The sequence below is a fragment of the Cuculus canorus genome, chromosome 14 (genome assembly GCF_017976375.1).
Source record: "Cuculus canorus isolate bCucCan1 chromosome 14, bCucCan1.pri, whole genome shotgun sequence".
Taxonomy (NCBI): Eukaryota; Metazoa; Chordata; class Aves; order Cuculiformes; family Cuculidae; genus Cuculus; species Cuculus canorus.
In genome coordinates, this window is record NC_071414.1 from 16,148,055 (window position 1) to 16,162,575 (window position 14,521).

Consider the following 14,521-nt stretch of genomic DNA (forward strand, 5'->3'; position numbering starts at 1 on the left):
TGTGGCCATTTGGCTGTTCTGCCTGCCCAGGAAGTGCCGTAGTGAGTCAGACCAGAGGTTCATCTGGCATGGTATTGTGCCTCTCAGAGTGGCCATTGGCAGATGCTGAAGGGAGGATTATAAAAATAGGGTTTTTATTTCCTTGCACAGATTTCCTTGGCATTTGATCCAGGTTTCTGACAACCTGCTGCAATGGCACTTTCTGGGCTGAAGATAGTGTTTATATCCTTTGTTTCCCTGTCTTTATTAGATTGCTTGTCTCTGATTTTATTTAAGTTTTAGCTTCTTTTTTTTTTTTTCCTTCAATAACATGAATATCTGTTTTCGTGGTTCCTAATTTGGGGTTTGTTTTGTGTGCCATGTTATCAACTTCCAGTAAAGAGCTAGTTTCTACAAACTATTGCAACTAGAGTGTGCGGGAATGATCTCGGCAGATTCTTCTTTTGAGCTGTGGAAGGTCTTCGTTCAGAAGGGTTATAGGAAAGTATCAGCTGTTAGAGGGAGAGGTGTGGAATAGCAGCACAGCGAAGAGGTCTTCTCCTGCATACTTAGAGGCCAAAGCCTGTTTATCTTGGTGTATGAAAGAAACAGATTAGATAATGTAGGTGTTTTTTAGATAAATACCTAATAACTCATCTAAAATAGTTAAGTGGAGCTTTCTAATTCCCGAGGGTTGTTCAGTGGTAACCTTTAGCCTAGGCTGTGTTCTGTGCCAGGTATGTCAAAGAGTACTGAGTATCCAGTAATTTAGATAAGTAATTTAGCCACTAGAAAGTTCTGAACTGTTTTAGCGAGAATGTAATTAAGAGTACATTTGTTTATTACACTTGAATTTCAAATGTTGTTTTTCACCCGAGAGCTATTTATGGTAAAGGTATTACTGAAATTAGAGAGGGAAAGATAACAGGTCACATTTTGACGGCAGCAGATCAGAGCATTTTGATTCAGTAAGTAAATATCTGACTGAAAACCTGAGAAGAATGGATTATGAACTGGATAAAAGACTAGAAATTAGTCATCTGTTACTCAAATATACAAGTTGTTTGCACTCGTTTAAATAATTAAATGGCATTTTAAAAATGTTTTTATGCAGAACACGAAGAGCATCCTTTAGCTCAAAAGATGACAAAAGGGAAGACAAGACGCCTTATCAGCTTGTCAAGAAACTACAGAAAAAAATAAAGCAATTTGAGGAACAATTTGAAAAAGAGAAAAACATTAAGGTAAGTTACTGCTTCTGCTTTTACTTGGGATAAATGTCTGCATGGTAGAGCTAAGTTACGTCTTGTAGTTTATCACTGAGTAGCTGTGGGATCACAGACGGTAAACATTTTGTAATGCACTGCTGTCTTCAAAAGCGAACTGAACAGCAGTACTAGAAAACGTGCCTGAGCTCAAAGAAGGGCAGGCAGTGGCATTGATGCAGTGAGACTGGAGGTCTATCAGATGAGACGTGGAGAGACAAAAGCATCTCCTCACTCTCTGGTTCAAGTTCTGTTACCTTCAAATTTATTTCTACAAGTGTTGTCTGTTATGTTGGCATTGAGATCTGGTCTGGGACTAAGCGTGCATGTTGCTGGTCACATTCACTGTCATAAATATTACCAAATCTTGAAAGAAATATTTATAAACAAGCTTTGGCATGTTTTTATTTCATAGAATGTAGTTTGTTTGTGTTGCTTTTCAGCCCTCCTATAGTGATATTGCAGCCAATCCGAAAGTTTTAAAATGGATGACTGAACTCACCAAATTGAAAAAGCAAATCAAAGGTAAGGGATGCTACAGTTTTTTTACTCTCCACAGGAGAGTAAAGTGTTTCATTTCTAGATTCTGAACTATTCCAAAGTCAAATTATTCTTGTGACTTTGTATTTAGTTAGTTAGAAGAGATACTTTGTCTATCCAGAGTTTTATGTTCCTTTATTTGCAGTTGAACTGAGAGAGTTATTTCTTTTAAACCTTTGGATTGAGTGGGTTTTCTCATTTCAGATGCAAAGCAAAGGAGCTCAGATGGGGAATTCATACCTCAAACACGTCCACGAAGTAACACACTTCCAAAAAGCTTTGGCTCGTCTCTTGACCAAGAGGCTGAAGAAAATGGAGATGAGATGCGGGTTGTGCAGAATGAGAAGAAGCCCACCAAGGAAGCTACGCTTGAACTCATTTTGAAAAGATTAAAGGAAAAGCGAGTTGAGAGATGTTTGCCAGAAGATATAAAAGTAAGCATGAGGTTATGGGTAGGCTTTTTCTAAGAGAATAGCAAAGGGAAATAGTCAGACACTGCAGATATCACTTTATCAAGAAAATGATGCCTCTGTCTAGCAGCCTTTGCCAAGCCCTTGTATTTCAGACTCTGTGGGGAAATGATCAACATGAACAACATTTTCCTTGCTCACTCGTATTAAAATATTCACAAGTATGTGCTGACAATATTGGACACCTTCAAATGGGTGGAGGTGGGATGTGTGGTATTAATTAAACTAAGTTTGACTAAGGCATCTGTATAGCTGATAATGTAGAAAAGCTGTTAAAAGTGACTTGTGTTTGATTAAATGTGAATTATTCTTTTGACAGAAAATGACAAAGGACCATTTGGTAGAAGAGAAAACATCTCTCCAGAAAAGCCTCCTCTATTATGAAAGTCAACATGGACGGCCGGTAATGGTTTACTCCACCAAACTATATTAACGTGTGCATAGACAACAGTAATGCTCACGCAGTAGTAATGCCAGAATTTAATGCTTGTCTGTGGGGTTTGTTTTCTTCTCCAAAATGCAGTTATCTATTGGTGTATTAGTTTTCATGTTGCCATCAGAGGAAGTTATTACATTGACTACTTAAAAAAAAAAATTAAAATCATATATTAATAGGTCCTTTTTACACAGATCTGTAGGTTACTGGACTTTGCAAAGTGATTGGTGTTGTTTGGTGCTTGATTTGTCTGTGAAGCAAAGAGAAATCTTGAAACTACATGACACTGCTGAATTTCCTGGGAAGAGACCTTAAATGTTTTGGAGTTCACAATAATAAAATTATAAGACACTTTTGGGGTTTTTTTTTCCAAGCATGTGGCGTGTATCTTACCTAGTTGGAGGTATGGAAGTTAAAGGAAGCGACCAGCAATTAGTGCCTAAAGGTCTGGACTTTCACCTTGGACGGTGATCAGCATCACTCATCCAGTCACAAGATCTTTCCATTTATGAATCTGTCAGCATCTGGACTTGCCACACTTGCTTTATAATCAGCACTGCCGTATAAATCTGATCAAGCCTTTCAGTCTAAAAGCCAAGGAACAGTGATAGTCTTGGAGATGCTGGCACTGGTTCACAGTCCCCTTAGGGAGAAAATGCCAGTAACTGTTGGGGATAGCCTGTCAGATTTATTATGTGAGTTTATACAGTGGCCAAGAATTGAGAGTAAATCAGATATCAGGTAAAATCTCTCTACAGTTTCATCTTTTCCTTTTCCTCCTCGTCATTTCTTTAGAATCATCATCATTGCTAGGCCCACAGTCTTCTCCCTCAGTTCTTGGTCCTTTTTTCCCTCTTTTCAGTGGGCTTTGAAGACAGAGGGTTTGCTTCTACTGAAGCTCCCTTAACTGTCAGTGAGTGTTTAAGACATATTCCTGAAAAATACAGACAGTTAAAGTGAGAAAAGAGAGGAGGAAAAAGCACCCATTTATTCCCCTTTATCTGCATAAACCCCATTTTATGCACAGTTTAAACTAGTTTCATGTTCCTAATTGAAGTATACCTGGCCTGGCATGAGAAGCATACCGCTCTGTGTTTGCTTGTCTATTATTGACTAGTATAATTAATTTTGTGGTTTCTCTACCTTTAGGTTACTAGAGAAGAAAGACATATTGTGAAGCCACTTTATGACAGATACAGACTTGTAAAACAAATGTTAACTAGAGCAAGCATTACTCCTATTCTTGTGAGTAAAACAAATGCTATTTCTATTATTTTCCACTTTTGAACTGCTAGGCTGCCTTTAGAGGAGCTAGTAATAATATTCCATAAAATAGATCCTTCTGGTGGAAGATACAAGATGTTGTTATCATTATACCTGAGGCGTTTGATTTACTGCTGAGAGCGGAGCAGTTCAAAGCTGTCTGTGACCTTGATGGCTCTTAGGAAGCGAGTGATTCTCAGTGGAAGTAAATCAGCTGTTCTGTCTTGCCTTGGCTGAGACGTTCCCCAGTCACTGTGCTAGGTGTGGATCTGCAGTACATACTGTACTTCTAGTCCTCCCAAGAATAGTAACACCAGTTGCAGTGAAGCTCGCCTCTTCTGTACTGCAGGTTACTGTCACTTGAGGAATGAGTGATAGGGTGGCCAGAAGAATCATTTCATTTGTCATGCTTCCCCAGTGTGAGACGTTACCAACATTTGCAACATATGTGCTTTTTCATGGTGTTTTCACTTCATTTCGTTCTAACTTGCAGTGCTTTTTATTCTTTTCTTTCTTCTCTCTATGGTCTTGTAAGAGATGAGGAAGAAAAGTTTTTATATTGTGCACGGATACTGATGTAGTCTTGCTTATAGTACCTGTAAAACAGTTGGGGAATGACAGCCAGCTGGCTGGCTTTGTTCTTTGTGAACTAATCAAAATCTTGCATGCTGACCCAGACTTGTAACAAGAGTTTTGATATTAGCTATTTGACCCTTTTAGAAGGAAGGGACTGCATCGCTGATGTGAGATAATCTTTTTATGTACAGATGATTTTCTGCCAGATTTACATAGCTGGGCAGTGGCTTACTCAGCAGGAGCTTAATCAGCTATTCATGTTGACTCTGACTGTACTTGGCTCTCCCCTTTAACCTGAAGTACACTGAGATAAAGAGACCAGTTCAAGATCTTTCCTTTCTTGCACGTACATTTTTGGGTAGCTGCTTTTATAGAAAAATGTGATATGCATTACAGTCATATTTCAGTTTAAGGGCGTTTATATCAGTATCCCTTTATTGAACTCCATAAATGCAGGTTGCTCTTAAACACCTAAGCTGTTCTCCATGACTGGTGAGTCAGAGATGATTGGTGATGCCCTTGACTGGTTGAGTGTTATCTCATCTCTCACTTAAAATCTGATTCTTCAGCTGAAATGCAATTGTATTATCAGTAGCTTTATGACTATGTTGTAGCAAAATACGATAGTATTTCACATCTGTGAAACAAAGGGATGGGAGATAGCCAACCGATAAATTCAGAAGAGATCTTGGTAACATAATTCCTAATCTATGCTGTAGGCAACATCTCTAAAATATTTTTCACAGGCCTCTGCTTTTGAAACCTATAAGACAGATACGTGGAGCTCTCTGATTACCAAGGGTTGTTCAGTGGTAGCTTCTGGATAGGCTGTGTTCAGAGCCAGATATTTCAAGAATTGCCTTTTGGTTTATATAACACTTACTTCCATGAGATACCTCTTATGAAATCACAGGGTACTAATCACATACTGTATGGAAATGTCCAAAGCAGCAGGAAGCTGTTTACCTTTCCTGAAATAAAGTGGTTTTTTTTTTTTTTTTTTATGGCTCATTGTCTGTGTGGCATTTGTGTTCTGCCTTCCTCTTGTTCAAATAGTCCGTTGAAATTCCTTGTGCTGTGCAGGGATAACGGATGAGCAGGGGTGTGCAACAGGCAGCTAATGGTAATATCTGTACAGCACAGTGGCACCTGCGTTAGGCTGAGAGATTTGGCTGTTTTGACTTTGAGGTGACAATAGATGACTCGTACAGCACTTCCAAGCACCAGGCTTCAGAGTGGTCTAGAAAGAAACCTGCCAGTGTTATTTCCAATGTGTGCCTGACAGAAGAGACAAAAATATGGCTTTTGATATTGTGTGACTTTATTTTTACAGTCTCCCTTTAGGTATTAGGTGACTTGAACAAAATTCTGACTTCACACAGCATTTAATGTCTAATTGTGCATAATGAAACAAACTTAAATTTTTGCAGGGTTCGCCATCAACCAAGAGGCGGGGGCAGATGTTACAGCCCATTATTGAAGGTGAAACTGCCCATTTTTTTGAAGAAATCAAGGTGTGTAGAGTGCATTTTTAAAAACAAAGAAATATTTTCCAGCAATTGTAATAGGGAACTGAAATATTACATATTTGTTTGAATTTCTGCTCTAACTTACAGGAAGAAGAGGAGGAAAGTGATGGTTTGTCTGCAGACCTGAATGATATCTTAAAAACTGCTGTCCAAACACAGTCTGTTTTAAGCCCAGTTGAAAACTCTGAGTCTGATGTTGAAGATGGTCAAGAGAAACTAACCCGGGACCTTAGGCTGTCAAGCACCCGTGCTGCTTCTATGTACGTGACAATAAGAAGTCACTAATTCTATTAGAGAAGTGGCAATTATTGCACTTAGAGTCATGATACCAAATCCATGATGTTGAGTGGAAGGGAGTGACATGCTCAGCTTTTCATAGGAAGTATTTGGCGTGAATGAGCATTCTTTCCTCTGACATCTCTAAATAAAGTCTTTCTTTATTCAGTGAATTCTTCAGTGTATTCTGAACCTTCTTCAGCCTTATGTGAGCTGGGTGGACAGCAAAAAATTATAACTTTTTATTAACTACTAGTTTGTTCTCAGTATTTCACCATCAGAGAGAGCATATTCCTTATAAGTAAGACAGCCACACTAATAATACACTTATCTCAGTTGTTTTGCATATGTTTTGAAGAACTTAGGTTTCATTGTATGGCCAACACTGTTATTCTTTCACTTGAAATTTGTAGGCCTGAGTTATTGGAGCAGTTGTGGAAAGCCAGAGCTGAAAAAAAGAAGCTACGTAAGACGTTGCGAGAATTTGAAGAGGAGTTCTATCAGCAGAATGGAAGGTTTGTTTAGCACAAAACCAGACGCTGGACAGCAGCCGCCTTTTGTAGCCAAGTGTGTTTTTCAGCTTTCTAATGAGTGATGCCAAATGGAATCTGATCTGTTTTGATCTCTGCTATGAATAATCTGGAAGAGATAATGCTGTTGTGCACTTTTAAGAGTGGAGAAAGCCTGCTCCTGAGTTCTGTTTCCTCTTCTACAGCCTGTAAAACATAATGAAAATGGAAGTGTTTTTTTTAGTTTAAAAAAATGATTTAAAAAAAATTATTAAAAAGTATTTTTAGTATTTTTTATGTTACTCCCCCCGGCTGCCCCCCCAGTCCTAATTATCCCCATTTTTAACATACAGCAGGGGAGTTTGCCTATTTGCTCTTTGTTCCAGTAGCTCAGTCCTGACAGTGCATATTTCCTTTCCAATACAGGGCTAGATAAATTTTTATTCTTCTCTCTATTGTTCAGGGGTTTTAGGCTTCTTTGTTAGAATATGTGTTATGAATTTGATTGAACTGCTGTTCATTGTGTAATAGGAGGTTTTTCATGGTATCCTCTCTTGAACAAAACGCTTTTAGTTGTTACTTTCTGAACTGGCAGGTATTCTCACATAACTGTACTTTTTTTTGCTGTATATAAACTAAATATACACTCCTGGACCATTGGTCACACAAATTCCACTAACATGGCTTCCTCATGTACTTAATGAATTTGGGACATAGTTCCTTTTGCCTTTAATGGCAAATAATGAGGTTGTTTATGAAGGGTTGATTGAAAAATCATTCAGATTAAGAGATTCCAGTCTTGAATAAATAATAATTCTCTGCCATCCATTTGTGCGTCAGTCTATGTACAGTGAAAATGTAGATCGACTTAAACTCATTTGTATTTTTCTGTAATGTATACACGGGATCTGAAATGAAAGTCTTCATATCCTGTTAATAAAACCTCCAGAAGAACTTAAAGAGAAAAATTTATAAACAGTGCTGCAGCAGTTGTGCTGAATAAATGCTGCTGGGTTTTCTATTCAGCTTTTTAGATGATGGCAATTTTAACCACAATGAACTCAAATACAACAGTGTGCCTGTTATTGGTGAACAAGCTGCCAAAATGATTTTTATCTGCCCTAAGATAACTGCACGTTGCTGCTTTTGTTTGCTGCAGTGTGAAGGATTTTCTCAAAACTTAAAGATGTGCTTCTTTTTCCAGGAACGTACAGAAGGAAGATCGGGTTCCAATGCTCGACGAGTACAGGGAGTACAAGAAAATTAAAGCCAAACTTCGGCTGTTAGAAGTCCTTATCAGCAAACAAGATTCTTCAAAATCGATTTAAATTCTGTTCCTCCGAACCACTGAGTAACATGATGTTTCCCTGTGCTACTGCTGTACTTATTGGGTGCTTTTGTTCATTTGTCATGCACTGTTGAAAGAATCCAGTTTGTGCACTTTAGTGTGGTGCCACTATGACATATTTGAAGGGTGAGTAATTCCTGTCTAGAGAGTAAATAAGATTTCTAAGGTTGAGACTGCTCTATCCAACTTTAGCAAACACAGTTTCCATCCAAGTTTTGTGTTACAGATGCATCCATCTTGTTCCAAAACAACTGTAGCTTTTTTTTTTAGCATTCAAGAAGTTTGAGGCTTTTGTTGTTACCAACTTTTTGTATAATTGAAGAAATTATTAATACCATAATGCTACACTGAAGTACTCCTCTTGCCTATTTTTTATTATGTGGGAAAACAGTCAGCAAATTAAACACACAGCTCTTTTTCCTGGAACATTTGAAAAACCAGACTGAAATTCCTTTCAAAGGACTGCTGTGGAACAACTTTAATTTTTGGTATTCTAAATTGCACCTATAACACAGTAATAATTAACACCTATGGATTTTGCTCATTAGTGGTCACGTTTCCTTCTTGATAAAGATGACAGTGGACAAACCAGAAAGTGACCTTGCTTAGTGTCTTTTAAAACATGGAAACCTGAAAAGTTTATATCACACGCTGCCTAAAGGACTTGCGTTACTGTTGTTCATTTTATTATTTTATCGGTTGTTGTTTATCAGCTAGCGGTGACAGTGTTTTGTCTGAATTGGATACTGCATCTCCAGTTTCAGAAGATTTGAGGAACATAATGAACATTTTGGTGTATGATAAATCCGATGGCACTCAGACTTGTGTAGGTGCAGCAGAAAAGAGCTGGTTTAGGACAGGAAAAACTCCGCTGCATCTGAAATACGTATGGTATCAAGGGCTAGAATCAGTGTAGTTAATGCGCATCCCAGGGTGAACTGTTGGCTTTGAGTGAAAAATTACTGCTGTTTATCACGGTTTTGTTTTACAGTTGGAGAATAAAAATAAGTTACCTAGCTCTTACGATGTAAACAAAACAGTTTATGGGCCTTGCATGATTTAGCTTCAGAGTTGAAACTAAATGAGGTTCTGAGTATCACATCTGCTGTGCTGAATGATGATTTAGCTCCTAGCTTTATGCTCCGCAACAGCCATCAGCAGCTGGTTTTGATCTGGCAAAATCTAAGTGTTAATTTTAACTGGTGCTTTCTCAGTTTTATTTTTCTTCAATGTATCAGTTTGATTGTGGCCATGTTTTGCATGCACCTCCTCTCACTGCATGTTTTTACGACTGGCTAATGTCAACATAGCTATTATTCACACTGCTTTATGAAAGACCAAAAATGAACTTTCTCATGGTGTAAGCAATGGCTAGCATGTAACCTCAGAGACTTGCTGTTCTGTCATGAAGCATATGAAATAGGTGGGAAGTAGGGGTTTTAGTGCTCAGATCTCATCTGTGGACTGTAGAATACTAATTGTTTTGTTTTTACTCTGCTTGTAGGCGTGTAATTTTGGAATTCAGAGGGGAAAAAAAAAAAAGCACTAAAACTGTTGAGCACTGGTGGTATGCCTTGTTTTTTTAAACTGCAGAATGATCTGGGACCTTAGAGAATTATGAGGTTAAACTAGTCTTGAGACCATTTATCGATTCTATTCAGTTCCATTGTGCAATGTACACTTCAGTTCCTTTTCTATCGGTCTGCAGACACGGGTGTATCCAAACATTGAAACTAATGTGTACTGTATAGTGTTGTACATGAATGTTTGTGTTTTATATACCACATGCAAAATGTCAATATGCACTATTTAAATGTTTTAAATAATATATTCCTCCTTTATAATGCTTAAATCTATATGATTCCAATATTTTTATAAGTGAGTGAGTGATCAGACTGGTTCCAATTCAGAATTAACAGCTGCTTTGTGTTTGTTATGCAGTGTTTGGCTGTTTATTCAGTATAGTAGATAAGCATGGCAACAGTTATGCTGAGTGTGTTTTGTGCCATCCTTGTTGAGCAATAAATAAATGGTAGATCTAGGCATTTTGTGATATAACAGTTTTACTTTGGTAAAAGCAGAACCTGTATATCTATATGGATATATAGATATGGAATATATATAACTAAACCAGACGTAATTGCATTGCTATGTCTGGTGCTCATTGTATAGACTTTTATAATAAAAGTACCTTAACCTTTATTGTCATATATCTTTGTTTTGCATCATGCTTTTTCCTCCACTGCCATCTCTTAAAAACACGTGCCGAATCCTTCACTGTTCCACTGTGCCTTTATAGTTTCAGGGTGTTGCTGAGGCAGGTCTGAACTCCTGCAGAGCTGCCCAGGCTGGGGGTGGCTCAGGAGGGAACCCTTGATGAAGCCACAGCAGTTCAAACCTTATTTTACCTGTTTCAGACTGTGCCTTTCAGCAGCCGCAGCAGGGAAGGGGCCAGAGCAGCTCCTGAGATGACAGCTTGGCTCGTGGTGCAATGTGGCCTTCAGTTCCTGCTGGGTTGCCAGCCTGCTGTGTGATGGTGCAGGAGCAAATGGAGTTCTGCTCATTCCTCCTCCCACAGTGGCAGCTTGGGGACTAGATGGGGCAGAGATTCAGCAGTTTCTGGGCTAATTAGTTCACTGCCAGTGGGTACACACCTCCAGCCGATGAGCAGTATTTGATTGTGTCTCTGTATCTGTAACGATCTCTTAGCCTTAAAATCAGTATCAGAGCAGTAACTGCTGTGTTTGCAGCCTCAACGCACTGTTATTGCACTCATTTCTGCAGACACCAGAGGATGCTTTTCCTCTGGACCAGGCAGACTTTTCTCATAGTGCATTGATATAAGATCATGCAAAAAGTGACTGAGGTCTTTCAAACTGACTTCTGTTGTGGTCTGTGTAAATCTACCTTTCTTCACTCTAAGGCCTGGGGACGCTCCCAAAGGTGAAGACTCTGCTCATGGATGTGCGGTAGGGCAGGTAAACAGGAAGAAAGAAAATTATCAGGATGTTGGAGTGACTGAGGGAGAGGAGACAGAAGGCAGCCTTTTCAAGGCGGGACAGAATAACCTTCCCTCTGATCACAGCTTTCCTCTGAAGAGGGGAGGGGGTAAGAAAGCACAAATTCTTAGGGTACAGGCTTGAATGAACAAGATTGTTACCAATCTGTTCTTTGATCCTCCATTTTGCCTTAGCGTTATGTATTCAACGAAGTTTGCTGTGGTTGAGGTGTTATCAAGAAGACAAAACCCCTGCAAACAGTGGTTTGGTGGGAACCGTTTAAAAGGCATGTCCTACAAAGCACTGAACCTAGATTTTAATGAGGTAACTAACCCTGTATTAAACACCATCAGCCAAAACAGAGGAGGAATAGGTAATTTTGAAGGTGCAAAAAGCTCAGTGAGGCTGGGACAAGATCCTCTTTGCTGAAGAACCAGCTGTGAGACAACACCAATCTGTAGCGTTCCAAGCTTTACCTCTTCAAACAGGTTTACTTGAGCTGTTACGCGACTGCAGGGCAAGCAGCTTGCTGGGTAAAGTGAGGCAGGCTGTAAACAGGGTTTCCCGTACCCTAGAGGAGTAGAGCCAAGGATGAGGAGTTCTTGAAAGCTCTTCTGCGAAGTTCTGGGTAAGTAAATGTGTTTAAAGGTTTTGAGACTTCCTTGTATGAGAGGGATTGCCAGGAGGGTGAAAGGTCGGAGATGCCAAAGGTGCAACACGTCTGCTTTCCTGCATGTCAGACTGTTGAGTAAGAAACGGATCAACAGTGACCTCTGTTTTCTGGGGCAAGTGTCAGGGAATACTGCATAGCAACAAGAACCCTTTGGAAGGGAAGAGGTGATTTTATTTCAAGCTGGTTCCTTTTAGGAAAAAGAGGATGTCTTGGCTTGGTCAGGAGACTGAAGTGAGCCCCAACAGGCAAACCGGTGCATGGCTACGCGGTGCTACTGGGTGGAAGTTATCTCTTTCTGGGCAACTTCACCCATCTGCTCTCCTCCCCATGAGCGCTGTTCCTCCATGGTGTGGTGACGAGGTGTCAGGTAGCAGCTTGATAGTGCTCTGCAGGACATAAGACTTCTGGTTTCGGATACTTCAGAGCTTGGGGGTGGCGTGTTGTACAGGAGCAGAGATGAGCAGCAGGGACCCGAGCTGGGGTGTTGCAGCCTGCTGGTGACCCTGCGTTCAGGTGACATTTGGACATGTGCATTATTTCTTCCTGTGGCTGAGTCCCAAGAAAGAATAAATATCAATGACTGCATAAGAGTAGTAACGTGACCCCTTGTCTCTAAGGCAACGGGAATAAACGGATTAGGGAATGAAGAGGAGAATTGAGGGTGATGCAAATCGCCCTCTGGTGGTTCCAACTCATCGAAACAAACGATTGACATAATCATGGGCAAAGCCAGGTGGCTCCCTGGGACACCTGTAACTCGGTCCCTCTGCGTTACAGAAAGTTTCAGACGTGTACGTCTGGAAGGAGAGTTTCCTTCTGGCCCTTCAAAAAAAGCAGGATATAAGAACGCGTATTTCTTTTCAGCGTTGAGAGATGCAGAGTGCCGTGTGCAGTAGTGTTTACGGCTTGACAAAGGCTTTTTTTCCCTCTTATTGTAAATATGATTTTTCAAAAATCTGTTTTAAAAGTCACAGAGACAGGACTAGCAAACACTGCTTCTCTTTCTAAAGCAAAAGGAAGCTGCAGTCCTTTTTTTTTCTTCTTCCTGTAGCTGCGGCAGAGCCATATACTACTCTAAAACTTGTTTCTTTTCCATACATCTGTTCCTGCTTAAAGTTTGGGCAGATGCCCAGCTCACAACTTTGTACCAGCCCTGCTATTGACTGTGCCTGAACGAGTTACCATTGGAAGCCTTGGGCATAATTTAGTGATTTTTATTTATTTATAGGTCTACCTTCTGCTGTTCCTATGATGTTAAAAGTAGTATCTGTGGAGAAATAACTTTTGTAAGTAATGATGGGAACAACTGTGATTCCTGTTGTATTATTCGACTTCTGAAATGTCATCACAGCAGTTTCTGGGAATATAGGAAATTAAACTCTACCTTTTCATTGGCAGCAGTTCCATTGGAAAGTTAAGAAATAACGTCACTGGAAAGAAGGGGCAAAGAAAGGATGGTTGGAGACTAAAATACAAGGATGACAACAGCTTCTAACCTTCCATCTTGGCATCAGCTGTCATTGTATTGCGCTGCTGGTAAAAGGCAGGAAGAGCAATTCCGGCTGAAGTGACTCTTGGGTGGAAGACGTGGGACAAGAAGTCCATACAGAAAGAGGTACAGCTGATGCATTAATTAGTTGGATGCAGTCATTTCAGTCGTTCGATGATGTACATATGCAGAGGTAACCTTGGAGCCCCTGATCCAGTGGGAGGTGTCCCTGCCCATGACAGGGGATGGAACTGGATGGGCTTTAAGGTCCCTTCCAACCCAAACCATTCTATGATTTGATCTTTTAAATGTGTATTAATGCAAATGCAGCAAGCTCTAGTGCTGCTTCCGGGGCTCCCAGACCTCCCAGAGAGCTCAGAAGGCTCCTGTGTCAGGGCCACTCCCGTGTGCTTGCCCAATTGCATCTTTACGTTCAAAAGAAGCCTCTGGGCAGACACGTATCAGTCAGCATTGGAGCAGCTCAAACTGGTGAAGAGTATGGCATGGGGAGATTTTTGAGTGTGTTTCATTGCTCAGGCAGCACCGAGGAGAAGCGTGGTTGTAAAGCTGTGGGATTTTGTTGGCAGTTTAATAGTCCATGTTGTGCAGTTCAGATTTGGGGAGTTTATTTAATGACACAACTGTGTGGCACGAAGCCAAGACCTCATTTTTTTTCCATTCTGCAGGGGGTTTGCTGACCGGCAGTGGTGTTCCTGTGCACCACAGGTGAGTTCCATCCTCACAAACTTTCCTTTAACAAGCAGAGCTGAAAAATCTTCAGAGATTATGTTTGTTGGAGTCTGGCAAAACTGGGTTTCCTGGAATTTATTATTATTTTGAGCTAGAGAGTTGTAAAGAACAGCACACAAACTTCTTGGATGATTCAAATCAACATCTTATTGAGAGCCAAAAGTCGGGGAAGTCACAGCAAATCCTTAGTTAAAGGAGTAAAGAGGGAAAACGTGGTAGAGTTAACACGTCCTGTTATATAGGGTCAAGTGTGCAAGGAGAAAAAATATTGATGGTGTCTCACTGACATCTTTTAGTGTTAGGAAGCATCAGCATCTGGTTTATGGTATCATTTATTTATTTATAGCTATCAGAAGAGAAGTAATGGAGGGAGCCAGCAGGGGAGGAGAGCAGTGGCAGACTGAGCAGGGTAAGAATCC

At 40.1% G+C, this 14,521-nt stretch overlaps 1 protein-coding gene across 3 annotated transcripts in view; it reads left to right on the forward strand.

Moving 5' to 3' along the window:
* FAM13B (family with sequence similarity 13 member B) overlaps positions 1–10,389 on the forward strand; it is a 46,153-nt gene extending 35,764 nt beyond the window's left edge. Inside the window, exons 17-25 of one of the 3 annotated variants that reach the window (XM_054079583.1) lie at positions 1,094–1,223; positions 1,688–1,769; positions 1,989–2,218; positions 2,574–2,657; positions 3,840–3,935; positions 5,960–6,043; positions 6,146–6,318; positions 6,748–6,849; positions 8,048–10,389. In XM_054079583.1, coding sequence (XP_053935558.1) covers positions 1,094–1,223; positions 1,688–1,769; positions 1,989–2,218; positions 2,574–2,657; positions 3,840–3,935; positions 5,960–6,043; positions 6,146–6,318; positions 6,748–6,849; positions 8,048–8,171 — 1,105 coding nt within the window. In that variant the 3' untranslated portion in view covers positions 8,172–10,389. The remainder of the gene's footprint in view (positions 1–1,093; positions 1,224–1,687; positions 1,770–1,988; positions 2,219–2,573; positions 2,658–3,839; positions 3,936–5,959; positions 6,044–6,145; positions 6,319–6,747; positions 6,850–8,047) is intronic. The other 2 variants (XM_054079584.1, XM_054079585.1) reach the window with 2 other exon arrangements.
* Positions 10,390–14,521: the final 4,132 nt, after the last annotated feature.